Source organism: Pimephales promelas, chromosome 15 (assembly GCF_988280905.1).
Source record: "Pimephales promelas chromosome 15, fPimPro1.hap1.1, whole genome shotgun sequence".
NCBI lineage: Eukaryota > Metazoa > Chordata > Actinopteri > Cypriniformes > Leuciscidae > Pimephales > Pimephales promelas.
In genome coordinates, this window is record NC_142783.1 from 21584891 (window position 1) to 21612151 (window position 27261).

The 27261-nt window shown below is 38.0% G+C and overlaps 1 protein-coding gene across 8 annotated transcripts in view; it reads right to left on the bottom strand.

Annotated features, from left to right (window-relative positions):
- Positions 1-27261, bottom strand: part of wdpcp (WD repeat containing planar cell polarity effector) — a 128152-nt gene that overhangs the window by 88718 nt on the left and 12173 nt on the right. For 4 of the 8 annotated variants that reach the window (XM_089120349.1, XM_089120348.1, XM_089120350.1 and 1 more), the window contains exons 2-9: positions 17924-18010; positions 16927-16971; positions 13936-13986; positions 11775-11845; positions 11354-11413; positions 9796-9910; positions 7302-7438; positions 2414-2632 (exon numbers count right to left, since the gene is read on the bottom strand). In XM_089120349.1, the coding sequence (XP_088976475.1) occupies positions 2414-2632; positions 7302-7438; positions 9796-9910; positions 11354-11413; positions 11775-11845; positions 13936-13986; positions 16927-16971; positions 17924-17984 (759 nt within the window). In that variant the 5' untranslated portion in view covers positions 17985-18010. Of the gene's footprint in view, positions 1-2413; positions 2633-7301; positions 7439-9516; positions 9775-9795; positions 9911-11353; positions 11414-11774; positions 11846-13935; positions 13987-16926; positions 16972-17923; positions 18011-27261 lie in introns of those variants that run through there. The other 4 variants (XM_039653410.2, XM_039653336.2, XM_089120352.1 and 1 more) reach the window with 2 other exon arrangements.

Sequence of the window (27261 nt, forward strand, 5' to 3'; positions counted from 1 at the left end):
TCACAATTTTTTTTCTTTTAAGATAGTTTAACCATTTGCGGCCACAACATTTCCTGAAGAAATTCCTTGAAAAAAAGTACACCGCCATTTAGTCACTGACTTCATGTGTGATGTCTGGAGTAATTTTCAAACAAGCCTTAAAACTCGAAAACTATCCGATTACGATATCATTCCACATTGGCTGAAAAGCATAATATGCGTTTGGTTGAAGACATAAGAAATGTGGCAATTTGTAAATAGACTACAGACGCCTGGTAAATATGCAGATCAAACAAATGAAGAGAAGTGTTCTGAGAGAGATAACAGGATATTCAACAACATCTAATGCGCATGGAAAACATAACAAGAACCACCTCAATATGCAAAACTACTATCAAAAAAGGAAAAAAAAAGAGAGATATCAAATGCTTACTGAAAACATAACCACCTCAACATGCAAAATAAGTGAAGTGTATTTATAAAAATTCTTTTTATTAAAATCGTTAAATTCCAGGAACAGGGGAATTGATTAAAAATGTTAAACGTTTGCATAAATAAGTGTGTGTGCACGAGTGTTTTTCCCGGTGTGTCTCTTGGCAGTGCTTATCTGCGAGGGGTAAGAATTAAGACCACATAGGGAAAGAAAGCGTACTTTTTAAATGCTGAAGACTAAGCAGAAAATGGGTTTAGCATGCAGATAGCAAACTTAACAAAGGGAACATATATATGAGGCAGAATTGATTGAAGTGTGTGTCTGTGCGCCGAGCGAACCGTTTGATTCACCGCTCGCGTCTTACATAAACTGCTAGCTTGATTTCACACCACGGATCTGAAAATGACAACAAACACTTTAATTAGAAACGATGAAGGCGAGAGACACTTTAATGTTTTTTTACCGTAGAAAAAAATGAGAGAGAGAGAGAGCGAGACAGAGGGGAAAAGAGAAAGTGGTGAAGGCCCAGGATAAATCCAGGGTTCATTTCCAACCAGAGCAATCCAGCGTCGCTCCACGCTGCCCCCCCCCCCCCCACCCCCACCCCCCTTTATTATTTTTTTTATATAGCATTTTTCCACCACTTGTTTGTTTTCATTTGGTGCATTTGCAATTGGAAACGCCGCTTCGTCTCTCTCATTCCCTGCTCTGCGAGTGAAGATTTTGCATATGTTTAAAACCAGAGAGCAACGAGAGTTTAAGCACTGCTTGATGATTTTTGAATCATTGCCATTCAATATTAAACAGCGCTGAGAGGCAGGAAAAAGAAGGAATGTACAGTAGAAATGGAGAGATGGAGAAGTGGACAGACAGTCTTATAAGTGGTTCTTGAGAGCTACTCTTTTTTTCTCATTAAAAAAAGTTTTACACACAAAAAAAGAATTAGCACTTTTGAGACAAATACTCTGGTCATATCAATACCCTAATAAAAGCTTTAAAAGTATTTTAATCACTGCATGGAATATGAGTCACTTTTTAATGAAATAATGAAACTTGGATTACCCAACAACAACAAAATTATATATATATATATATATATGAAGAGGTCAGATGCAAAAGCCTCTAAGTGCCATTTGAAATTTTCTTCTAGAATGATCATTTTTATCAAGCTTGTATGTTTAAGTTCAGTAATTTCACTTAAATGGCAATGAAGATTACCTATTAATTGTCATTTAAGTGAAATTACTGAACTTAAATATACAAGCTTGATAAAAATGGTCATTTTAGAAGAAAATTTCAAATGGCATTTAGAGGCTTTTGCATCTGAACTCTTCATATATATATATACAGTATATATATATATATATATATATATATATATATATATATATATTAGTAATAAATGAATAAATCACGACTGATACGGAAAACATGCATGATGCTGTATTTGATATTGCTAGACATCAGTAAGTCCAAGACATGCTATCCAGAGTGACGCAAGCATTAAATGAGTGGTAGGATGACAAAGGATGACAGATTAATGTGTGTAACTCTATTCTATACGCTTAATATTTTTTGAATCAAGAAAACATTCGCTGTGTAGCTGTTGCATAACTGCACATTCACTAGAGGGCAAAATACATTGTACAATGAAAGAGTGTCAGCTACACAGGAAGGTCAAAGGTTGGCTGTTCACGTAAAGAAAAAGTTCAAGTGAACAGTCTGTGAGTTACAGCACCTCATTGAGAAATACAATGGTGATTGGTAGAGCATTACAAAAGAGAAAGAAAGAAAGGTACAACGGGACTAAAAGACTGGGGTGAAAAGGGGATTGAGAATCTTTCCAAAACCTTGAGCAATGGAGCATTGTGAGGGCTGTATTAAAAGTATTCGCTCCGGTTTTTATGACCTTCAAGATTTTCCAAAATCTCACTCTCACATAATTTATCTCACATATTTCTAACCAAAAAATATTAGTTTAGAAAGGGATAAAAGGCCAACCCTGAAGCGATGTGAATGTCTGCTTACGGTAAGCCCCGGGGTATCCGAGCAGGCAAGCAGCACCAGGTTGGCCCTGTCCGCTGCCCTAGGGATGGGAGACCAAGGCCTAACCTCCTCGTTACAGAGCGGCCACCAGCACACGGCCACATCCTGAGTCCGGTTCAGACCCATGTGGCGCTCCATGCGGCGTCCTCCGCCAGGTAAGTCCACCACTGAAATCTATGGAAGGACAAAAAACATTAAGGAATCAGACCACAAAACATCTATAAAACATTGCCTCAACTCCTCTGCATAACACATTACAGCTGCGTGCTGCTTTATTAATGTGGCCTGAGCTGTTTCAGGTAGCAGGGCATTGTTATTTTTATTAGATTCATTTGAATTAGTTGCATTTGGTCTGCACTTGGCGGAATGTTTGAAGGTAACAAGGTATTTGTATGACTGCTAATAAGATCTCTAGATACTTTCACTGTCATAAACCACAGTGGCAGGAATTAACTGGATTTGGAAGGGGAAAAAAAGAAAATCCTATGGAAAAAAAAAACGGGTTACACTTTATTTTGAGGTGTCTTTGTTACACTGTAATTATACACTTAAATAGTGAGTGATGTTAAGTAACTACATGTACATGTATCACTATGTGTACTTACAAACTTGCTTACAAAACGTAGTGTACTTACTACAAAATGGAACAAAATTGAACTGTATCTCACATTTTGAAAAAATATCATATTTAATTATGTTAAAACTTTTTATATTATTATTTTAATTTAGAGGTGGATATGGGTTTCCACAAGAAACATCTAAGCCAAGATCACTTACAATAAGAAATCAGTCTCTCTGAAAAACATGTCATCTAAACAAGTAAGTAGCATATCAGCCACTATAATATTTGAACCTTCTTGTCTATCCATTGGGAAACACACAACAACAAATGACGGAAGCCTAATATTTACCAACAAATCAAACCTGACAGCTCTGAATTTAAACTTTTACAGTAGGCTTACCATAGTGACGTAGTTTTGAATAATTTAAATCAAATGACCTACTCATATACCTCAGAATCTAAGATACATAAGCAAATATACACCAAAATTACAGGTTTCTAATGAAGCAAAGGCCAGTGTTTTGCTGCTGACTAAGTCTGACAACCAAATTTCATTAAAATGAGCCGCACCTGATTGAGACACACCTGCTGTTTGGCAGATGCACAAAAAGCTTTAATCACTCAAGACTGTCTAGCCTCAACGTAGACATAATAATTGATGTATTTATAACTAGTTCCTTTGAAAGGGCATTAAATCCACTATCTGTTTATGGGACTGCAATAAAAGTGCCGCATGGAGCAATATTCTCTCCTACACTGCGCCACTGTCTCATGCCGCTACATTAAACTCTATCTCATATCTGCAAAGGCTCATCATGTGCTATTTCAGCAGTTCTGGGTCGAGGATTTAAAGCCAACCCTCAATGCAGCCAATAGTACGAATAAATGGCATGAAAATACGATATGGCTCTTATAGAGTCAGTGCCTATTCATGCAACATAATAGCAGTCATTTCCATATACTTCATTCTGAAAGGCCTTATCAAGAGAGCAAACACTGAGTCTCTCTTTATGTCAACAACTCTATCTGTGCACAATGGGGAGGACTAGAAATGTACTACAGTCTACCCATGACATCAAAAACTGTTCTTCATTTAACCTTGACCTTCACATTGTGCCTGTCAAGACTAATCGAGCATGTTAAGTATCATCCACCATGAAAATAATTCATATAAGATTAATAAACAAACAAAAACAAAATAAACCAATACAGACAGTGGGAAAATAACATTCATCTCTCTCTGTCTCTTTCTGCCCTCCCCCAAAACTTGATTCCCCATCTCGCATGTGCTTGCTGGTCAGCAATAATCAGACCCTCTTTCTGGAGGATTAGGCTCAAAGCTTAGTCCAGTGGAGCAGGCAGTGGATGGGGCCGGCCGGGCTGGGATGGGGGAGGTGGTGGGCGGGGGTGGTGTCAGGGAGGGAGGACAGGGTTTTGGGGGGGGGGGGCACGGTCCCCCCTTATCAGAGCCATGCTGCTGGAGCCAGCCACACCGCAGGAGAGATTGCTTTCATACTCAGGCTGCCATCGCAACAAAGCGCTCCAGTAATGCGATAATGTTCGGGTGCGGAGGGTGTTAAGAGCCTGATGTATTTATATATTGTGTTTAGTCCATAATCAGACCCATCCAAATTGTGATCTCCGCACACTTGGTCTCCAGCCCATTAAAATGAGGTTAATGCTTTCAAAAAGAAGACAAATAAAGATTTTTTTCTTCTTAAATACTGTTATGAATTTTTAGACAAGTTGCTTTGGAAAGCCAGAGAATGAATGGGATGAGGGATAAAGAATGGAGTGATCACCTTCATTTCCTCTGAAAAGGAGAAGATGGACTTGACCCCACCCTCCGACCTCTACACCACTGCTCTGCTAGCGTCAAACTACATGGCTGTGACCAATTTTACAAAACGATAATAATGGTCACATTTTAGCATATAGATAGTGTCAGGGTTCTGTCACTTCAGTCTAGATTATTCTTGGTTTTGTGACGCTACTGTATTGTCTTGTCTTGTGTGAGTGCGCGGATTCGAGTACGCTTGAGCCGTGCGCTCTTCGGTCCATGTACGTTGTTTTGTGTGGGGAGTGTGGTGTTCTGACTGCGGGACTTCGATCTAGTTTGGTTTCGGTTTTGTGTCGGGATTCGGACATTCATGCTCTGTGTGTTTGTCGTCTGTTGCGAGCGCACAAAATAAATATCCGCTAATTCTCGTTCACTCGGGCTGCACACTCTTCTGTCCACGTGCGTTACATTTTTTGTAGTGCACAGATCGCGTTTACATCGTGCTTTCACGTTGTCATACTTTGTGTGATCAAGCAGCTTATAAGTGTTCTCATTAGCTGCGTGTTCATGTCTTGTTTTGTGTGCACCCATGGCTTGTGATTGTTTTCACTGGCCATGTGCATGTGTTTTAGTCATGTTTGGTGTACATGGTATGTGTCCTTGCGCCATGTGCTCTCCTCTCTATTATCTTACCCTGCTTATGTTGTTACCTGATTATTGGTTCACCATACACCATGTTTACCTCCTTCTCGTGTGTTTCACTGCACTCAAGTCAAGTCTTCCCCTTTGGGGTAGTTTTTGTTTGTTTTAGTTCGATTTTTTATCAAAATAAAAGTCTGCTAATCTGCATAGAGTCCTCACTCCTTTCACCCCCCCCCCCCCCCAAACCTGACAGAAAAATCTGGCCACTAGAGGACTCAGCAGAGAACGGACATCTTCATTTTCCCATCTTCCTGCCCTTCCGCTCATCAGATGGCAGACCAACACAGCAAACTCCTTTCTCCTTTCTCGACAAGGGGGAGCCAGTGTGAAGGAGTTTGCTCACCAGTTCCAAACTGCCAAGTTCCCAGTTCTCTGATGAACCCTTCGGGGAGGAGGAGGAAGAATCTGTCCGCCTCATCCTCCACCTACTCAGAGGTGGTTGAGCCCACTTCCACTCCAGGAAGAAGGCTTCCTCTGTCCCACAAAGTCCGGAGGCCACTCCAGATCCGCCCAAGCGCCTTGCTCTGCTCCACCCTTGCTGCTGCCCTGCTGGCTCTGCCTTGATTGCGTGCCAGGACTCCAGACCTGCCGGAGCCCGCCTGGGAGGTTCCACCAGCACCGCCCTGGCACTCTGCTAAGACTCAAGATGCAACGGAGTACACCTGGTTCGTCTCTCCAGTCCCGCCCTGACCGTATGCTGGAGTTCCTGATTGGCCGTAAGGGAAGGGTAGTGTCAGGGTTCTATCACTTCGGTCTAGTTTATTCTTGGTTTTGTGAAAGAGTCTTGACGCTACTGTATTGTCTTGTCTTATGTGAGCGCGCGGATTCGAGTGCGCTCGAGCCGTGCGCTCTTCGGCCCATGTGAGTTGTTTTGTGTGCGGAGTGTGGTGTTTTGTCGCGACACTTTTAGTCTAGTTTGGTTTCAGTTTTGTGTCGGGATTCGGACATTCATGCTCTGTGTGTTTGTCGTTTGTTGTGTGCGCAAAAAAATTAGTATTCGCTAGTTGTCATGCGCTCTGTCTTGTTGTGTGAGCGTGTGGTTTCGAGTTCGCTCGGGCCGTCACTCCTCTCTACGTGTTTTTTGTGTAGAGCACGGTTCATGGCTTTCATGTCATGTTTTGGCTTATGCTGCGTTGCAAGCATCTGAGTGATTTCATATTTGGTATAAGCACAAGGCTTGTCATGTATGTTTCCTTGTGCCATGTGCTTTCCTGTCTATTGTCTAACCACGCCCATCTTGTTACCTTATTATTGGTTCATACAAAAATAAAATATGTTAATAAATATATCTGATCTTTTTAGCCAAAAGTATGTGTCTAAATGCAAAAATGCAAATGTAAATATTCCAAAGTTAATTAATCTCAAAAGACAAAAATGATTTTTTTTTTTTTTTTTTAAATTACAGAAAGAAATGTTGACATAGAGGAAAGAACATTTCTCAGTCATATATAGATGTACTGTCATAAAGGATGTGATATCTTTATAAAGAGAGAAGTGCTGTGTGTTTGGAGGGGATGTTCCCCACAGGTGTGCATTAGAAAAGAGCTCCAGTAATCACAGTGTTACCTGTCCCAGCGGTAAAAGAAAGCTAGTAAAGCCAGGCAATTATTAGAGTTAAAAGCCCTGTGGAAAGAGCCAGACCAGCCTCATTAAAGCGTTTTAATTGAAAGCAGGAGAGCCTGTGCTGCCTTTCCTCCTAAAATGTGCTAATGTGTGTATATTGAAGAGTGTATGTGTGTGTCTGAGTGTATGAGTGTATGTCTTTGGGCGAGCGTTCAATAGATGTGTGTGTGTGCTACCTTAATCTCCGCAGCTGTGAGTTTCTCCATGTGTCGTGCTGGTTCAGGTGAGCTCTGGTTCTTCCTGTTCAAGTAAACCTGACACACCTGACTCCTCTCCATCAGCGAGAACAGCAGGAAGCGATCACAAATCACCGCTGAAAACCACAGAGCAAGGTCATAGGTCAAAACTCATATGACCTTGTGAGAAGACATAGCATGCACACACATTTACTTTGCTATCTAAATGGGGACATACTATATACTTCTATTGTTCAAATATAACACTCATTATAATCACTACAGACAGACTGACTCAAATCCTAACATACCCCAAACAGAAAAGCTGTTCACTGTTCATAGCCTAAAAAAAAAAAAAAACATTATTTATTTCAGTTACAAATAATTTTTCCAAAGGATGATTTCCCAAATGGAAGTTTTACATTTGACTATTGGCTGTTTCAAGCAATGTAGGTGATTTGAGGTTTTACTATGCTTGTGGGGATATTTGGTGCTTACAATGTAAGTAAAATCTGACCCACACACGCAGAAATGCACATAATGAATAATTTTCATAAGTGAGTCAGAGTAGTTTAAGAGTCACAGAATAAATAGAGAGAGAGAGAGAGAGAGAGAGAGAGAGAGAAGAAGAAGAAGAGAGACTGTAAAGCCTGTAGGGTATGGAGCTTTCATGTTAAAGAGAGACATTTGCAGTGAAACTGTTGACAAGCTCTCCACACTGTGATTAGCAATTAACCTTCCCTTCCTAAAAATTAATCTGTTTATGAAACCAATTAAACGGCAAAAAAATTAATACAACCCATTCAGAGAAGCAGGTTTAGTTGTGGATGATATTCAGGGCTGGAATTTTCAACCTGAACAGCAATTAGAGACGGAATATCAGCGCTTCTGCAGTAATTATGAATCATCTCACATTCAAGCATAAAACTGGGTGCTAATTTCACAGGAACAGTGTGTTAAATGCAGTATTTTTAAGTGTCATTTTTAAGTTTTTAATGACAAAGAAAACATACACATTTGCAATTTTGACAAATCCAACTTAAAATGCTGATGTTTTGTTGTTTAAAAAATAAATCTAGTTTTGGAATTTGAAGGAAACATTTTTTTTTAGCTTAGCCACGTACTTTGAGAGGCTCAAGAGTGATTTGGAAATTCTAAAATGTAAATGATACACTCTACCAAATTAAATGACATTATCCCTTTAAAAAATAAAAAGAAAAACATGGAATACTCAACTTGCTTTTAAAAGATTACAAACATTTCAGAGAAAATACACATGCATTAGTGTTCAGTAATCATGGCCAAATTAATGGGAAGATTCCATGATAATCCTTCCAAAAAGAAAATCCAAATTTGTGTCCAGGGGCTAGTAAACATGTTTTGGAACATATGAGCAGAGGGTTAGCAGAATAAATCAATAAATTCCCCTAAATCTGCTTAGTTCGTTAATACTCCATTCATTTAAAACATGGTTACATCACTGTATAAAACTCTTACCAGCAGAGAAATTAATTTCTAGAAGAAAAAAAAAACAATATTCAATAATGTGGATATTTAAATAGTAGTTCATTACGTTTTAAGAGTCACTAATGGACTAAAAAATACTAAGCCGTTTTTACCTAAGATTACTGTGGGAGTTTCCTATAAATATAAAATATTTCCAAATGCCTCTCATATCATTGTTTGGCTGTCCATATATACGTCCTTTTGTCCTACGTCTTAAAATTCTTCTTAACCTGTGACTGTACTAATGAAACAGCTATAGCTCCATTACAGATGATTTTGGGTTTAAAAACTTTCACAATCACAGACTAATCAAAGTTTTCAATCTCTCTCTTTTTACTACATCACCTTTACAAAGTAACAAGTAATCAAGGCCAGAACAGGTCTGAGTGCGTGTGTGAAACTAACTGAATGAGTGACAGATGCAGAAGCCTTCCTGGCACCCCCACCCTTACACACTCTCTCTCTCTCAGACACGCACACACATAATTACTCTGGTAATTAGGGGCTCTGGGGGCCTGAATGGCACTCTATGGGGGGCTACTAGGAAAAAGGAAGGGGTGGGCTAACAGAGGAAGAGAGATAGAGAGAGTGAGAGGTTCGTCAGGTATCTAGAGACCTGGCACAGAGAGCTTTAGCCATATAAGCTCTAAACAATAAATGATATGAGAAAATAATTAGCAGATTTGGGAGAGTGTCCAATTTCACAAACCAGAAATAAGACAGGGAGCCACGGCAGATTCCCCTGAGATTCAAGAGGAACCTCAAAACGTATGTGTGTGTGGCTGTGTCCGTGCTTTTCGAACTTCCTCTGGGAGTAACGGAAGAAGGAGAAACAGAAGGGACTGCCGTTCCTGACCTGTGGGTGTGCGTGCCGCCCAGGCCCATGCTGGGAAAATGAGCAGTGAGCGAAACTGCAAAGAGAGACAAGAAGAAGAGAGAAAGAAAAAAGAAGAGAGGAAGGGTAGCGTGTGAGTACGCGTTTACTCACCGTCGCTGATGGTGTCAGCAGGTAGTCGCCCAACCAGCGTTCTGTCAATGGTTACTCGTTCAACCTGAGCTCCACCCAGGATAAGGGTCACCAACACACCTGATCTCAACAGCATCTACACACACAGTAACGAACAATAACACATTCTCTTTATGACTTTATACAGCTGTACAACAAGAATACATTTAAAGGAATTGTTCACACAGACAAATGAATATTCTGTCATCATTTATTCATCCTTGTGTCATTTCAAATCTTTCTTTTTACTTTGTAGAGCAGAAAAGACAATATTTTGAAGGAAGTTTCAGCTGTTTTGGTCAAGCTCCAAATCAAAACACTGTTCAATGCATGCATAGAAAGACTACATCAACCTCAAACATCATGATGTTTAGCCATGTGAGAACCAATGAGGTTTGACATTAATTGAGCGTTCGAGGTTTGTGACGCCATAATTGATGTAGTCTGTGTATGTGTTGATCAATGCTTTGATTTGAGAGCGAATAAAGGCTTAAATGCTGATGTGTTCATCAAATGTCATTATGCAGTATGATCGTATGGCTTCAGAAAAGTTGGATGAAACCACCAAGGTAAGGTTGGGAAATATAACTATAATTTCTGAATATGTGATGTTTAAAAACATTTGAAAAAATATTTGTTTTTTTCAATTCCTGAAGCAGCAAAACTAATGTATTTTCAAGAGTTCAATTCAATAAAGAGTTGTTATAATATTTTAATTTTATTTTTAATAAATTCTAAAGACAATTTTTTTATTTCATTGGCTATAATTGCATTTTATCTCCATAAATAATAATAATAATAACAGAATGAATAAAGGGAAAAATAAAGCTGAAAAAATTTCATAAACTAAATACTTAAAAATATTAAATATTTTAACATTTGAAGATTCAATTTGGAATACTGTATTTATGACTACAAATTTCAATGTTAGGTGTAGTTAATCGTAATTAATGCGTGTGATTAACCAAATAAGTTTTTAAATGATGACTATTTTTATGCCATTTTAATACAAAATATATTTTTTTAGTTTGAAATGAAATGGGATCAAGTATTGTAAATGATGATAGAATATTATTTGGTGAACTATCCCTTTAAAAAATCGGTCCCCGATAACATTCTGTCTGGAATAAGGGGAATTGCATCTCTACAGAATGTGAACAGTGCATGAAGGTCACAGCGTCCAATCAGACCCCGCTGCTGGGCAGGAAAAACCATCTCTGACCACCAAAAAAATAAAAAAATAAATATAAAATCGAACAACGTTTGATCTCCCTGACCTTTTAAAACGGCCCAAATCAAGCACTTTAGGTGCGAAAAATGTGTGCGCATGTGGCTGAAGAAATCCCCACTGAACGAAAAACCGCTGGGCTACAGTGATGTGTTTGAGAAGGGAATCTTTTTGATCCCAGAGATAAATTCCCCAAGAGTATTTGACACAAACAGTCTGCATATGCTCATTGCCTGACCTCTGCTACACGAGCCAACTCATGCCAACAAGGCCTGATGCCTGCTGGGTACTGGTGCATGCTGGGTAAGGTACCTGACAGCACTGCTTGCTTCTCCATCTGACACTTATGACCGGGCATGACTGCAGCAGCTCCTGAGAGAAAGAGAGAAAGAGAATGTGTACTAGGAATGAGTAGACGCTGTTTTCAGGGTCAGGTTTAGAAGGATGTTTCCAGTTTCAGATACGGAGAGGCAGCAAAAATGAGCCCGAGTTGGACTGAACAAAGCTAGGTTTGTGTGAGAGAGCCAGAGGCAGAGAGAGAGAGCCAGCTCACAGTCCCAATCATCCCCCTCAAATATCCCCCACGATGACAGAGAGGCACCCACACAGGTGCTGAGAGAGAGCGAGAGCAAGCGAGAGAGGTCGGGGGGATTTTCTCTTTCCTTATGAAAGCAGAGAGAGAGAGAGAATGCTCCTATTTGTTAATCGGACTGCAGGAAATGTAAACAAATACCTCTAGTTCCTTTAGGGCATCACGCAGCTTCTCCGGACGACGGTTACTAAGGAACCATGGGTAACCCCGACCTGAGTGACAGAAAGAGAGGACACAGGTATGAAATGCACCGTCATCAGAGGCAAAAAAAGAAGCAATAAAAGACAGCCAAAAGAAAGTGTTTTTGTGTTTGTGGGTCTTTTAAGGGCCAAGAGGATTGACCCCAAAATACACCTCAACCTGAGGTCACCCTACAAATGAATCTGAGCTGACAGCTCAAGAATGACATCCTCTCAATTCAATCCTGATGATGATTTGGCTACAAACACATGCAAACATGGGACATATACAAACTGAAGAATAAACAGGAGAATAATGTTTGTTTTTTTAATGAAATAAAATCATTGTTAAATAGTTAAGAATTCTACAATTAATATTAATATATAATAATTACTAATATTTGTTTGGTAGCTTTCATATTTTAACATAAATTTTAATAATTGTATTAATATTGATAAAATTCACATTTGTATTTTTTTTTTTAGTTTTAAAAAAGTGAGTTTTTAAAACTAAATCTCATCCCATGCATTTTTTTCCTTTTTACAGAAAAGTCATTCTTTGCAAAGAGTTTTTTTCCAATCAAACTCCAAAATGAATGTTTTCCTTTGATCTTTTTCCTTTTAATGTGTAAAATATTCCTCTATTTTCATTAGCTAAAATATTTACTTTGCTTTTTCTTTCTCTCATGCTGTAGACAGAAGGGATTTAAAGACGAAATATTAACTAATAGCGCAACAGAGGCTAAATTCAGTGTAACGCGGCAGTCTCATTCAATCAGCACTCCCTGAGTTAGCACAGTCACCCGAGGGAAGAACTCAAAGTTACCATAACATATTAAACACATTAAATACGCCACTCCAAAATGCCTCGTTCCGCTTACAAAGCCCCCCAAATTTCCGCTTAGATCTCAGTCCCTGTTTCCCTCTGGAGCAAACCAGCGAAGGGGGGAAAAAAGAGAAAGAAACGTTAATAGAATTCTCGGCTGAGTTCAATCTGTGAGTATGCGTTTGGATTTATGCATTAATACGTTCATCCGGGACAGGGACCCACAGAAATGGAGGAGGTCTGTTATTTGTTTTTATAAAGATTCCGCAATCAAATCCAATCTGTTTTATTTATTATTAATATTATTTCTACACCATTAAGACATGTCTCCTGTCTTTTAGGAGTAAGAGGATGCAGAAATAAATGAATGCAAATGAAGGAGAGGGGATGGGAGATGAGCAGGACGGGGGCGAGAGGGGGACGGGTCTGTGTCTCCTGATAAGGGTGTTTGTGTTTCTCTCGAGGGCGACGGGAGTTACCCCACCAACAGTGTGAGTGGGTAGGAGGTAACTGGGCATCACAGTGGGAAGGCACTGGCCATACTGGAAGTGAACACATCATAACTGATGTGAAAAAGACATAAATTAGGGATAAAATAAACTAAATATAAATTATAGGTTAAAATAAAATAAAATAAACCTATAATAAACTACATTAATGGGCTGTACTTGTCTTAAAAGGAGAAAAGAAACACTGTAATTTGTGCAATGGTCAAATGTGAAGCTGGAAAAATGGAAATGGTCCAGGCAAAACATTTAACACTGAAGAATACAGTATGGTACCATGTCAATAAACCTGCTATTTTTGGGTACTTTTTGTTGACAAAGTACTTTGGAGAACATACCGTACTATGAGTACTATCAGTATTACCATCTCTGTACGATCGTACCAACACAATACTTTTAGTAAGGGGCTGCTGCAGTGCACTGAAGACCTTAATGAAGTCTGTAGAGCTGTCATAAAAACACATTTATTGTGCAAAAGCTTGATAAAATGTCATCAAATTGTCCATCATCGGTACTTGTAGCCTTATGCAGCATTTTTTTCATTCCATTTTTCTTCATTAATGTTTGCATCAGGCTCATGAGGGTTAAAGAAGTGGAGGGATAATGGAGTGATGTTTAATATTTGTCAGATTTGCTCTAATGGGGCACTTCATTTTCCAGGCATCTGAAGCACAATTTAAATTAGGAATCAAATGAGTGTTGCTTTAGAAACATGCAAACCAATGTTCTTAAATAATGAGCTAATATGATCATTGACATGAAGGTTAATTGTTTGATGATGGATTACTTACTGTCTGCAAACTGCTGTTTCTCATTGTAGTAATGCTGATCTGTAGGAGAGGCTGCACAAAGAAGAAGAAAACATTGTAAGAACATTTTTTTGTGTTCTTTTAATCTTCCGAAAGAATGCGAAAGCGACTTTTATGTGCATATGTGGGTGTTTTGGCCCTTTGTAGAAAGTAAACACAATTAAAACAATTTTCACATGCTAACCAGTTTAATCTATCTACTATGAATATAATGAATCAGAGAAAAATTAATTTTTTCTTGAGTCATGATGAACTCACTTCCAACACTATCATTTACACCATAGATACGTAGATGCCATATTCGACCGCTCCAGAAACATCCTGCCATCTTGGAACGGTCAGCATGTCATCAATTACAATAAGAATCAATGATGCTACAACATTGAGCAGTTTCTGTTTGTGAAACCAATGAGATATACATTTCCAAGGAAATGGGATAACCTTTCACAGATGAAAATGTGTTGGTTTGTGTTTTTATACTTATTAACAGTTTTTTACTATGGTACTTTTTAATGTTTTTACTTTTACTATGGTAACTTTTTAACGTCGTGTTAGCTGACATCTTCGTCTAGTTGTATTGTTAGTTTTTCTATTGCAGATATAGATATTCATACATGCGTCTAACCATGGTTGCAGACACTCGGTCAACTTGCTCTTGAATGTTCATGGACCAGCTTTGATCATTACAATATGGCGAATGTCTTACGGCGGCCCACAGAAACAGCCGTTAATGAGGCATCTATGTATTTACTTCTATGAAACACACCACATTCCAAATCAACTATTGCATTTATTAGCTTTTTGTGATGAAAATGACAGCAAATATTTTTGATACAAAAAATGCAGAATCCTTAGTCCTTCAAATGCAAATTTTAATATAATACTAAATTAAATAATAATTTCACACGTTTACCTTTACTGGAAATGATGGATAATGAAAGTACTGTTATTAAACATAATTGATTTTTATCTTAATTGCACTTCATTGCTCTTGTTTGACACTTTTGTGTCCTTGGTTGCTAAGTAAATACAAATTAAATAAAACTTTAGTGGCAGACCTGTTAAATTTAAAAAAAATTAAATTATTTACATTATTTTCATACACTGGATATTAAAATTGTTTGTCTGTTTCAATCATTGTTTAAAATATTCTAGTTTTTTAAATGTAATAATTAAGTTTTACAGTGAACTTTCATTGTTTAAGATCGACAGTTTGATATACCTTTTTTATATACTTTATATTTATATACAAAATAAAAAATTTAAATCTGTAACTAAAAATATAAAATATATGAACATTAGCAAAGTAAACAAAGAAATGGTAAGACATTTCTAATGTAACCTTCAAAAAAAAATAAACATTTTAAATAGAAATAAATTCCTGCCACATCAATGTGCCCATAGTTTAAGCAACACCCAGTATGTGTAAACACTCTCTCAAATGTCTTTCTCAGCATATGTTCACTAGTTGTAGTCTCACCCCAATGTGTTTGCCAGAAAGAGAAAAACACTGACTCATACAGTCAGCGGGACAGGTATCCCAACAGACGGAAATGACTGAGGCAAGACCAAACTCCTGCTTTGTCAGCATGCTCTCTCTTCTCTATGCTATAGCCCCATCTCACCCTAGAGTCCCAGATCTCTAGCCCTCGGTGGGCCAACCAGACGGCCCCATTCCCAGCCTTGCTCTACAGGAGCACTGCCTCTCTCTGCTGGAGGCCTGGACCTGCTGGACAGCTCCAGGATTACTGCTGCTAATCAGATTCTGCCATTCTGCCCCTGCCTGCCCCAGACACACACATATGCTATGGGATAGAGGGGTGAAGAGCCCCCTTTCTCACAAAAGCATGGGTCTCCTTCACCCTCTGGTGGAGGCCATGAGAAACAGCAGGTCCCACATTCAAACAGAAACTCCATTTATAAAATAATATTGATTTTATAGCCTGCTCTGTTAAGTATAAATGATACACTGCAGGTTAAATAAAGATAATTAAAGCAATTCAGAGTCATGTTTCATTCCTTGCGTGAATCATAAATGGGAGATAAAATATCTTTTTATAAATTACCATCAGAGATTGAGATTGATTTCATAATAATACAGAAATGATCACTCATGAACACACATTAACAGAATGACTTATGCAGGCATGTTTGTATGCTGTTTTTACAGATTTTACATACAAATTTTGATCTCTATTAATAAACAGGCATGTGAAATAAACTAACACTGCATTATTACATCCCCCCTTCTTAATTCTCTGAGACTTCAACCATCTCAAAGTCTTTAAACATCAAAGCCTTTGTGTTTTCTCAGACGTTATCATATAAAACATTGGAACAAACAAAACCTTTCAAGTCTTAAGTCTGAACTAAATGAAAATGAATAAAATAGTTTTGTCATTGTTTTTAATGGATACGCTGGCTGTGTCCTCTCATGAGAGATCCAGATTATTAAATGTTTAATCTGTGACACATAAAAAAAAAACAACCTCAAGAAACCTGGTGGCACTTCATTTGCCCAGAAGCATTTAGAGAACATCTGTAACAGTTATGAGCAGGCCCATGTGAGGAGCAGGCTTTTTTTTTTTTTTTTTTAGCTTTTTCTATACTTATTTTAGGGGTAAATCTTTCAAAATTGAATAGGTAAGGTAAAATCAAATTAAATAATAATTTAATAAAAAAATATTAAAAATGTGCAGAGAGATTTGTAGAACTATGTGAATGACGGGTTCTGTGGAAATCTAGGGAGTTCTGTTAGAAAGTATCTGGAGTTGAATAACACAAGAATACTGTACTTCAGACAGGAAGAATTAACTAAAAGTTCTTATTTTGTATAGCTATTTATTCTTATGTTATTGGTTTTTACTATTTTGAAAATTTTGAATGACACAAAAAGGTTAAGATACAATTTCATGAAAAAATAAGGATTGTAAATGAATGATATTTTTAAGAAAGTCACAAGTTGCAGCATACCTGGTTCTCCTTTTTCATAGAGTTGGTATGTGCCAATGTCTGTATCTGTGAAAAGGCAAATCAAAAGAGGGAAGAAGAGGTCAGAGTTAAATTCAAATACAAAATGAAACTGGTTTGCTAGCGACAATAAAAAACACATGAGCACCTATAATGTTTTAATTTGCATTGGATTTACTATTTATTTACTCTTCATAGACTGTGTACTTCTGACATAGTATTACAAATAAATGTGGACTACACCATTTCCATTCATGCATCATTTTTTTAAGTTTTCATTCATTCACACTGGTGGATTCACCGCGTGTTTCATTCCCTTGCTCGCTCTCTCTCTCTATCACTCAATGCACGGGTCAGGAAGGCTGACTACAGGCGATAGAGCTCCAATCACATACAAATGCTAGCAAACAGATTGCAGAACACAATATAACGCATGTACAAAAACATGCATGCATACAATCTGCGACAACATGTTATCACAGGATTTTCCAAATAACTGATAACTGGACTCGTCTGTGAGAAAAAGCAAAATACACATTGCTCTTACACACACTACTAGTATACCATAAAACCCAAAGAGAAGAATCAAAGAGTGAAGAAGGAACAGACATTCAAAAAGGTTAAAACAGGAGCAGAGGATGTGAGGATTTTTACTATAAAGCACCAATAAAAAAAACAGTCATTACAAATTGAAATGTTGTGCATTATGAAGTATTTGTCACAAACTGCCTCTTAAAAGATATATGTATTCCATAAAGTTAATTATAGGCCACAGAACGTCAAAGCTTAACTGTTCTGGTGTAATAATAACCTACATAAGTGTATGACACAGCAGTTAACCGGCTCTGAAATAACTAATATTCATTATTACAGAGGACAAATTCAGAGAGAGGCAAACGGGCACATTTAATGAGAAGAAAAGAAGACATTAAAGGGGAGATAGCAGACATGAGAGGCAACAAAATGTGTAAAAGAGAGACGTTCAGTGTGTTTTAATTACCTGGGACATGCAGGCTGTTCCTGAAGGACCAAAAGCGCAGCTCCGCCAGGCAGAACGACATCTGATCGAACTCGAACCGGAGACTCTCTAAACAGGGAGAAAGCCAGTGAGAAAGAGGAAAGGCAGACAGAACAATAGTGGAGATATGCAACAAGAGCCCTGCACTGTGCCTTTCATATCACCACAGAGGGCTGGAGAGATAGGAAGGATTGTTTTCAGACTGTAACTAGTTTTTGGCACCTTCGGTCCGAAAAAATTAAAAGAGGAGCGATTTGAGTTCTGAACACATGCAAAAACACATTAACTTAAAGGGAATGAAGAAAGATGAATACTCTACACAGATAAACATATGCATCTCAAGGGTGCTTACTGACTCAACATGTTGGCACACACACCAGACTATGACACCACTCACACACGTGAGTCTCTGTTTTCTTCAAACACACACACACACAGACTCCTGGTGTGTGTGTCTGGGTTTGAGCCAGAGCTCTGTGCCAGGTGTCAGCGCAGTGTGGAACACCCCTGCACGTCTCAACAAGGTGAACACACCTCTGTCTCCTCCACACACACATTCTGTGACAACTCCCTGGACCAGTGGGCTACAACACAAAGACACAAACATACACACTCTTTATTTCTCATACAGATGGCATTCAAAAAGATTCCTACATTAACATTAGATGTCAGTCAGCAGCAGATGGTGGACATGTTACCCAAAAAAACAATCACAAGAAACCAAGCTGCTTTTGCCTATGGATTAATTACGATCTCATTTTCTATACTATCCACTTTAATTGCTATATTATAACAACATTTATTCATTTAGCACACACTTCTATCTAGAGACGCACAAAATATTGGTACCGCATCAGTTATCAGCTAATATTGGAGATTTTTTCATGTAACGTAACATACTCATTTGTTCTATTTTTACATAGTGCTTTACAAAGTTTCTATTTTAAAAACACTCAAGTAAATAACAATGTCACATGTAATCTTTAGCTAATTTCATACTGTACATTCCAAATTTTCTTATTCCTAAATTCACTTAGAATTAGTGTTTTATTTTTAATTCATGAAATATCCCAGATGTTATTTAAAGCATTGTATTCACTGTATATCAAAAAGCAAACACTTCCAGCATTAAATAGCTGTATTTCCATCCAAAGTTGCGAATTTAACTTATGCACAAAATTGGAATATACTGTATAAAATATTCACAAATAATGCACCGTTTCATCAAAAAATCATCACTTCCGTAATAAAAATGGAAGTTGCAGCAATCAGGGAACCCACTGTGGCTCTTTCTTCATCCATCATAAATGACTTGAGCTTCAGAGCATGCAGATCAAATGCAATAAACGCTGTCACATTATCTTGCGGATGTCTGGCGTTTGGGAACGCAATCATGCGAGACACTTCTGGGAGGTCATACCAAATAATTCTGATGACAGACCTTGGCTCGGGCATTTCAGAATGCTGTACAATGAAACTGATACAATCACAAACTCAATCACATACTGTAGGCAAAGTCATGTGATGTTTTTTGTTGAGTATGGAAGGATTTATTCAGTAAATGTGTTTTCATCATAGTTTATGCGCATGTCTTCTTATCGAAGAAAATCCATCCAGCGATTTTTTTAACGATATCCTAAAATTTGCATTTAAAAAGGTGGATGGAAACATGGCTAATGAGTGATAGTGGAGAATCACAGAAAATAATTGTGTAAAAACCAACCCAACACACATTTGAGGGAAACAGTGTGGAGCATATACACTGACTGCTTCAGCAAAAACATGGAGTTTGACTGCGACCAAACATAACTTTCAAAGATTCTCGGTCCAGCCGTCTATCCATCCGTGTGACCTGTTTGGATGGCTAAAGGTTGCAGAAAAAAAATAAATCTAATGTCATATTGAAGGAAGAGCAGCATCTCTGCTTTCTGTCTGTGTCACAGGGTTAGCGCTGAGCATGCCAAGTCTTATCTCGAGGCCTGGGCTAACAGAGGGGGAGAGGGAGAAAGAGAAAGAGAGAAGGGCAACAAATTCTGCCACTTTCCTAAATAAATAAATAAAATTTACCACAAATATGAAATAACGCTAAACCAAAAAAAAAAGAAAAATGTTGGGAAAACGCTGTCCCCAGCACAGCCTCTTAACAAGTTTACTGACATAAGAGGATTCTTTCATCTTCTCACCAGCTTTTAGAGCGAGTCAGCTCTTTCTCTCCTCCCCGACAGAAACCCAATTTCTCCACAGAGGGAAGAAGCTTCAATTCACACTTTAAGATGGACAGTCAGACGGAAGACTCATTTTTGACGACCCTGTTTCAAATAGCCCGAGATAAGCTTGAGAATGAGACAGAATTGCATCTTTACTTTTGACATCAGGGCGAAGCAAGGCTGCGATTCGCTAGACAGGCCGGAGAAGCACTTCACGTAAAACAAACCAAAAAAAAGAGACAATTGGTCTCATTGTTCCACCTAAATTAAGACATGCGAATGACCTGAATGGCAAATTAGCAAGACTGCTTATCAAAACACACCGCACACTGCCTTCCTGGCACTCACAGGAGACACAGCGTTCCCTGTGCTCTCGTTCACGGTGTCAGCGGGCACGTCCCAGAGTGCCGCGCTGCAGATGCCACAGTATCGTGACCACAGCAGCGCCAGCAGGCCGTGGCAAGCTGCTGAAGTGGCCACACATTTGCATGAGTTAATGGGCTTTTATTGTGCCATGCGCGAGCAAATTAAGAAGCAGTATTTACTGATCTGAGGAAGAACAAAAGAGAGGTCAGCCAGTGGGACGAACACAACCCTTTCTACGCCACACACTGAATCGGAAATTTAGGGACTGCGCATCGTCGAGTGAGTTTAGAAATTGTGATTGATTGTTTAATTAGCTGTCTGAGAGTTCTTAATGATTGTTTCACTTGCTTCAGGTGTGTGTAGCAGAGGATGTTAGTTTGTGGAGAAAGGGATAGTTTTTGTCCAGGGCATGAGATTAAATCTGCATTTGCATTTCTGGTTCTCCTTCTCTCATTGAGACCGGCTAAATAGAGTAAGGAGAGAAATGTGTAAATGCTTCTGAAAAACACTTGAGTGATCCTTTGAGAAATCTGACAAGTGTATCATCTGTCTGTGACAGGCCTCTTCTGTGTCTATAGTGTGAATGTGTGAGAGAGCCAACCCGTTTAATAAAAAAACAGAAATAAATGATCTATTTCCCCTTCCCTGGGTAGCATTTAGCAGCTTGTTTGTATGGTTGATCTCTTTAGTGGCTTGTTTTTTTCTTTGATCTCTGTGAGAGCTGAGAGAGAGAGAACTCACATTCTCTCAAAAGAGCTCCAGAACAAATCATGTGCAGGTCTCCTCCATTGTGTGTGTGTGTGTGTGTGTGTGTGTGTGTGTGTTTGTGGCCTGGCAAACCCTACATTATGGGGACAAAATGTCACCACAATGACTGAAATATACAAAATGTTGGGGCATTTTGGTCCCCATGAGGTAAACAGCTTATAAATCATGTGATTATTTATAAGCTGTCATCAAGTGAAGCTTTTTTAAAATGTAAAAATGCAGAAAGTTTTCTGTGTGCCCTGGTAGGTTTAGGGGTAGGGTTACTGTAAGGGGATATAATATACAGTTTGTACAGTCTAAAAATCATTATGTCTATGGAAAGTCCCCAGAAAAAATGAAACACAATGTGTGTGAGCATGTGTATGAGTTAACCTAGACCTAAAATCTTACTTGTGCATTGTTCAAATTCACTACCCGTTATGTTCGTGGCTGAAAACTGTCACTACTTTAACTGTTATGGCTGTTTTCAGCCACTATGGGGTATTTTTTTATCTTAATTTGGCCATAACTTTTTCCATGTTTCAGCAAATGGAATGATTTTTGGTGACAAATCTTATTTTGACACATATTTTGGGGAAATGCTTTCAAATTCACTACCCTGAAAACAGCCACTATTTTAAACTGCTGTAAAAATCTATCAGATAAATATTTTTTTCACATTTTATTTGGCATACATCTATTAATCAACCTCAGTCCTGATCAAAACTACTAATTGTTTAAAAAAAAATCAGCATTTGAACTCTTTAATTGCCAAATTCATAAATTATGTCACTGATTTGGGGGAAAACACACACACACACATACACACACACACACACACACACACAAAATGACTTATTTTCAATATAAAATGTGATTGTGGACCTGATTTTTAAAACTTATCATTTTTAAAACTTATCACTCGATTATTAAAACTTACTTTATCACAGTCTTAGACATGTCAAAGATTAGAAACAACATTGGTTTTGATGCATGGTTAGATCATGCTACATTTTTGGGTGAACCAACCTTTTGAGGAGGCCTATGAAAAGCATGTTGCACTTGTACGCTTGCCGTGAGTCTCTAAATTACAAACTAGATTTGTCAAAGCAGGTGAACTTTAAAGTCAAACAGTACTGAGAATGTTTTACAACAAGGACAGGGAGCATCTGGCCCTCCGGTCCTGCTCCAATTTAAAAGGCAACATAATTAAATCCCTGGGAAAAGGAATCTTTATCAAAGTCTTATCTGTGCTTTTCCCCTCTTTTTCTCTCTCCAACACAGACATATTCACATTAATATTCAACCTGAGCAAAGGACGAGTCCGTCAGGCAATCTTTCTGTTTGCCCAGTGGTTGACCCCAAAGAGACGTTCCTCTTTTCACTTATTTAATCAGGACGAGATTAAATTTATCATTCCTCATTTATGGCACTCTCATTTTAACTGTACCTTTAGTTCTGCCCTTCATAGTCAATTATCATCCACACCTCCATCCTTCAATTTATTTAATGCAATCAAGCAACTCTACATTTTTATATTCTATTTCATCTGACTTTTTCCAAAGCAACAGGACCTTAGCGATGTGCGAGAATACAGGGCAAATTGAATAATAAAAAATGTCAGATGAAATTAAAAAGGTCAGGTTGGTGAATTCACGTGCAGCAGTGCGAGCGCAGATAACCAGTGCAGTTTAGCTGACTGCAGCGGGAAAAGGCGGAAAGAAAATCATCAGCAAGTGATTGACCCCTGGTGACCCTATGCCCATATCAGGGTCATAATGGAGAGTGGAGAGAGATGCACCTGCTGATTTCAGGGGATGAGTGAGGGAAAAGCAGACATGTCCTCTCTTGACTTTCCCTCTCTCTCTTCTAAACTCTCTTTAGTCAAAGATATAAGTAAAAGTGTCCCATCTAACCTGGACTGACAGCTGAAATTATAGACAATGGAAACTGCCAGAGGTGAAGATCTGCAGCCCCCGCCCAGACACCACTCAAAAAGGCATTTTAATTTCATCTTAACCCTTCACCTCCTACTCTTCCCTTTTCAAAAAAATCATAACACCCTTTTCCTGACACTTTCTGTGATTTTTTTTTTTTCATACGTTATTAGGTTTCACACATTACACACATTGACAGCTGGCTAGTGCCGAAATTTCGCACTGACAACTTTTCTGTCAAATTCCACTGCCCTGTGTCTTGCAATTTTGAAAGCAAAAAAAAAAAGCTTTCAGTGAAAAAGCCCCTTACAATATACAAAACAATCGGACAACAAGACAAACAGTGTAACGATGCTCGATCTATCAATCAATTTCTTTTACAGTGCTACAGGGATGATGTCAAAACCCCGAAGACTGAAGACAGTGGTTCACTTTAGATTTCCCAATGGGGTTTTCAATTTATGAGTAAAATAATGTCTGTGTGGTGAACATATTTTGACTATAATTGATATGTTTACAACATCAACTCCACATACTCACACCCCAAGCATTCTCATTTAGTTACAAAATAAAAATAACAGTTTCAAAATTTGCATGGTGTGTGTAATTTACATTATATATATATATATATATATATATATCGGAAGTATTCGTAGCCCTTCATTTTTCCACGTTTTTTTTGTTTCTGCATTGTTAAATTACTTTAAATTACTTTTTTTCACATCAGTCTGGGAAAGCAGCATTCTAATTTTGCTTGTAGATGTTACTACACTTTGAGTGAAGAAAACGTGCAAATTCAATTGAATGGGTTTATTTTGGAAAGGCACAAACCTCTCAATACGCTGATTTCACGCAGCCGCCATTTTTAAATCGAAAGCGAGGCTCCGGTGGGAAGATCCCTGGAAGTACAGATAGACAACAATGCCTTGGACTACCAACCTGAAGCTGCTGCCGCGATTTACAGTACTGGATGTTAATATCCAATATAGGATATGTATATAGTTTGTTCTTGCTTCTTTTTTTTACGTTCTGAATTATATATATAAAAAATATTTTTATTTATAAATGAATTTCTCTGTATATAGTAAAGTATGAAAGAAATGTATGTACATTTTTAGAATAACTAATTTCTACATTAAACATAACAATACGCCATCGCATTTGTGACTCTCTTATGATTAAAGGCTGACACTTACGGTTTTCTTCCCACCGGAGCCATTTCAAAATGGCGGCTGTGTGAAATCAGCGTATAAAAGGTCCAACTGCTGAAAATGCATATTAAGGTAAAAACCAAAGCCATGAGGTCAAATGAAACTGCCTGTAGAGCTCACAGGATTGTGTGAGGACAGATACTAAAAATACATTTCTGCTGCATTGAAGGTTCACACAGAAGAATGTAACCTCCATAATCCTTAATGGAAAAAAGTTTGGAACAACCAGAACTCTTCCTATATCTGGCTTCCTGACCAAACTAAGCAATCGGTGGAGAAGGGCCTTGACTAGAGTGGTGACCAAGAAGGTGATGGTCACCCTGGTTGAGCTCCAAGATCATATAATGGAGATGGGAGAAATTTACTGAAGGACAAACATCACTGCAACACTCCAATTATCTGGACTCAAGTCACAAAAAAAATCAACTACATGCAAGAGTGACTTATGGGCAACTCTGTGGATGTCCTTGAGTGAGTCTAAAACTTGAACCCAATTGCACATCTCAGGAAAAAGCTGAAAAATCTGACAAAATCTGAGGAGAAGAATAGCAGAAAATCACCAAATCCAGATGTACAAATCTTGTCGCATCATACTGGATATACTCGAGATGACTTGAGGCTGTAAAGGTGCTTGAACTAAGTACTGAGTAAAGATAAGGATAACTTATCCAATATACCTATGAGTTTTTCCTTTTTAATACATTTGTGAAGTTGTGACAAACCTGTTTTCTAGATTAGTCATTAAAGTGTATGGACTGGAGTGTAGATTGAAATGAAAAAAAAAAAAAAGATTAATTTAAAGAAGTTTAACATAAGGCAGCAACATCCAAATATGAAAAAAATGAAGGGGTACGAATAGGTAAAAGAGAGGCACTGACTATATATATATTCCTCGTGTGTTCAGCATCATCATCTTTGTTATTCTCTCTTTCTTTGGTATCTCAACCTGAAGCTACTGAAGTGAAAATATTATACAGTACAACAAAAAGAAAACAGAAAAGGCAGCAGCTCTTATCAGAGTCCTCTAGGGCACAGCCAGGCCATGGCCATCAGCATTAACATTAAAGAGACACAAAACAATAGAAAACACTTTAGGAGAGAGAAACAGAAAGGGGAACAGGGAAGTCAAACATACAAGTAGATGTGCTGACAAAACTGTGTCACAGATTACAGAAGGGCAAGATGGGATACTGGAGGATGCCCAGGAGTGCTGTGGGGAGGGTGATAAGACAAAGGAGAAAGAAGATGATGTAGCGAGAGAGAGAGAGAGAGAGAGAGTGAGGGAAGTGATCTCCATAAGAGTGATAAGTAGCCCAAGGGGGGACCAAGGACTGTCGGACAATATTTTTGTCCAAACTGGTTAAGACTTGTAGACCACCTTAGACCAGCTAGACCACCTAAAGCTGGAATGAGTCATTCTGTCTTCATCCTGTCAATTTTTATGTCCCCATCATTCCTGTTGTCATGTTTACAGTAGTTTTGAGTTTAGTTTCATGTTCATGTTTTATTTATTTGTTTTTTGTTGATGTTTTGGTTCCTCGTTTTGTAATCATTGCCCTCATGTGATCATGGCATGTGCTTCCTTTGTCTAATGTGTCATGTTCTGATTGGTTCACTTGTTTCATGTGTCGTGTTCTGATTGGTTCTTGTTTCGTTCGTTCGTTTTGTTTGTTGGTTGTGTGATAGTTGCCTTTGAAATACTTGTATAGAAATACGTATGCCGTTCCATGTGCCAGGTCTGTTCATAGTCAAGTTTTTGTTAATGGTTTGTTTCATGTTTTTGGAAACTGTAAATAAACTGCACTCGGGTTCGAAATGTAATATTGAAATCAAGTGATCAAATGCTCGTTGACTGCGATCAGTGGTGCTGATAAAGTGTTCTCTTGTGGCCAGCGCTGCAGTCTTCACACGCACGCGCGCTTTAAATTCGTTCCGGTGAAATCACAAAGTAAATTGCACACAAGCGTGTCCCTGCTTGATACACAACCACTAATAAACATAATAGCTTTTATTGAGGAAAAAAAGAAAAAAATGATTCGAGTGTGGATTAGAACCCAGAATCTCTGACACACTTGTCTAAAGTTCTGCCACTGGACCATTAGCACATACAAAAAAGTTGGATTGGATATCTATTTATTCACATGAAAATTCTTGGCACCAACACATTAGATCTCATTAAATGACAAATTAAACACAATGTACTATTTACATAGATTGCTGGACATCGTATCATATAGCCTACATCTGATTTATGATTTAGCATTGTATTAGCAACTGTGGTAAGAGGGGCATTATCAATGACCGCTAGAGGGGGCACAGCCCTCGAATTCCCCACCATAGTGCAGGCCCTGATCAGAATATAATCTAATATGCTGATTTGGTGATCAAGAAAATATTTTTTATTATTATCAATTTTGAAAACAGCTGTACTTAATATTTTTGTGGACATCATGACACTTTTTTCAAGATTCTCAATGAAAAGGTCAAAAAGGTCAAAAGAACACAATTTATTTGAAATAGAAATATCTTGTAACATTATAAATGTCTTTAAAGTCAGTTTGAACAAAGAGTAAAATTTTAATTTCTTTAAAAAAATCTGACCCCAAACTTCTAAACAGTACTTTTCAATAATTTTACCACTAGAGTGATCAGATTTAGACAGACATTTTCAGACATTTTCTAGGCTGCACAAACATCCAAAAATTAAAACTATAAATTTATCATAAATCAAATAATTTTTAATTTCTGTAATCAGAAAAGCATCAGAACAGAACATATTTCTTTAATATTGTTTTCATTTAAAATGTAACTTTCCATCTGGCTTTGTGCTTTTGTAAAGATTCCTTAAACAA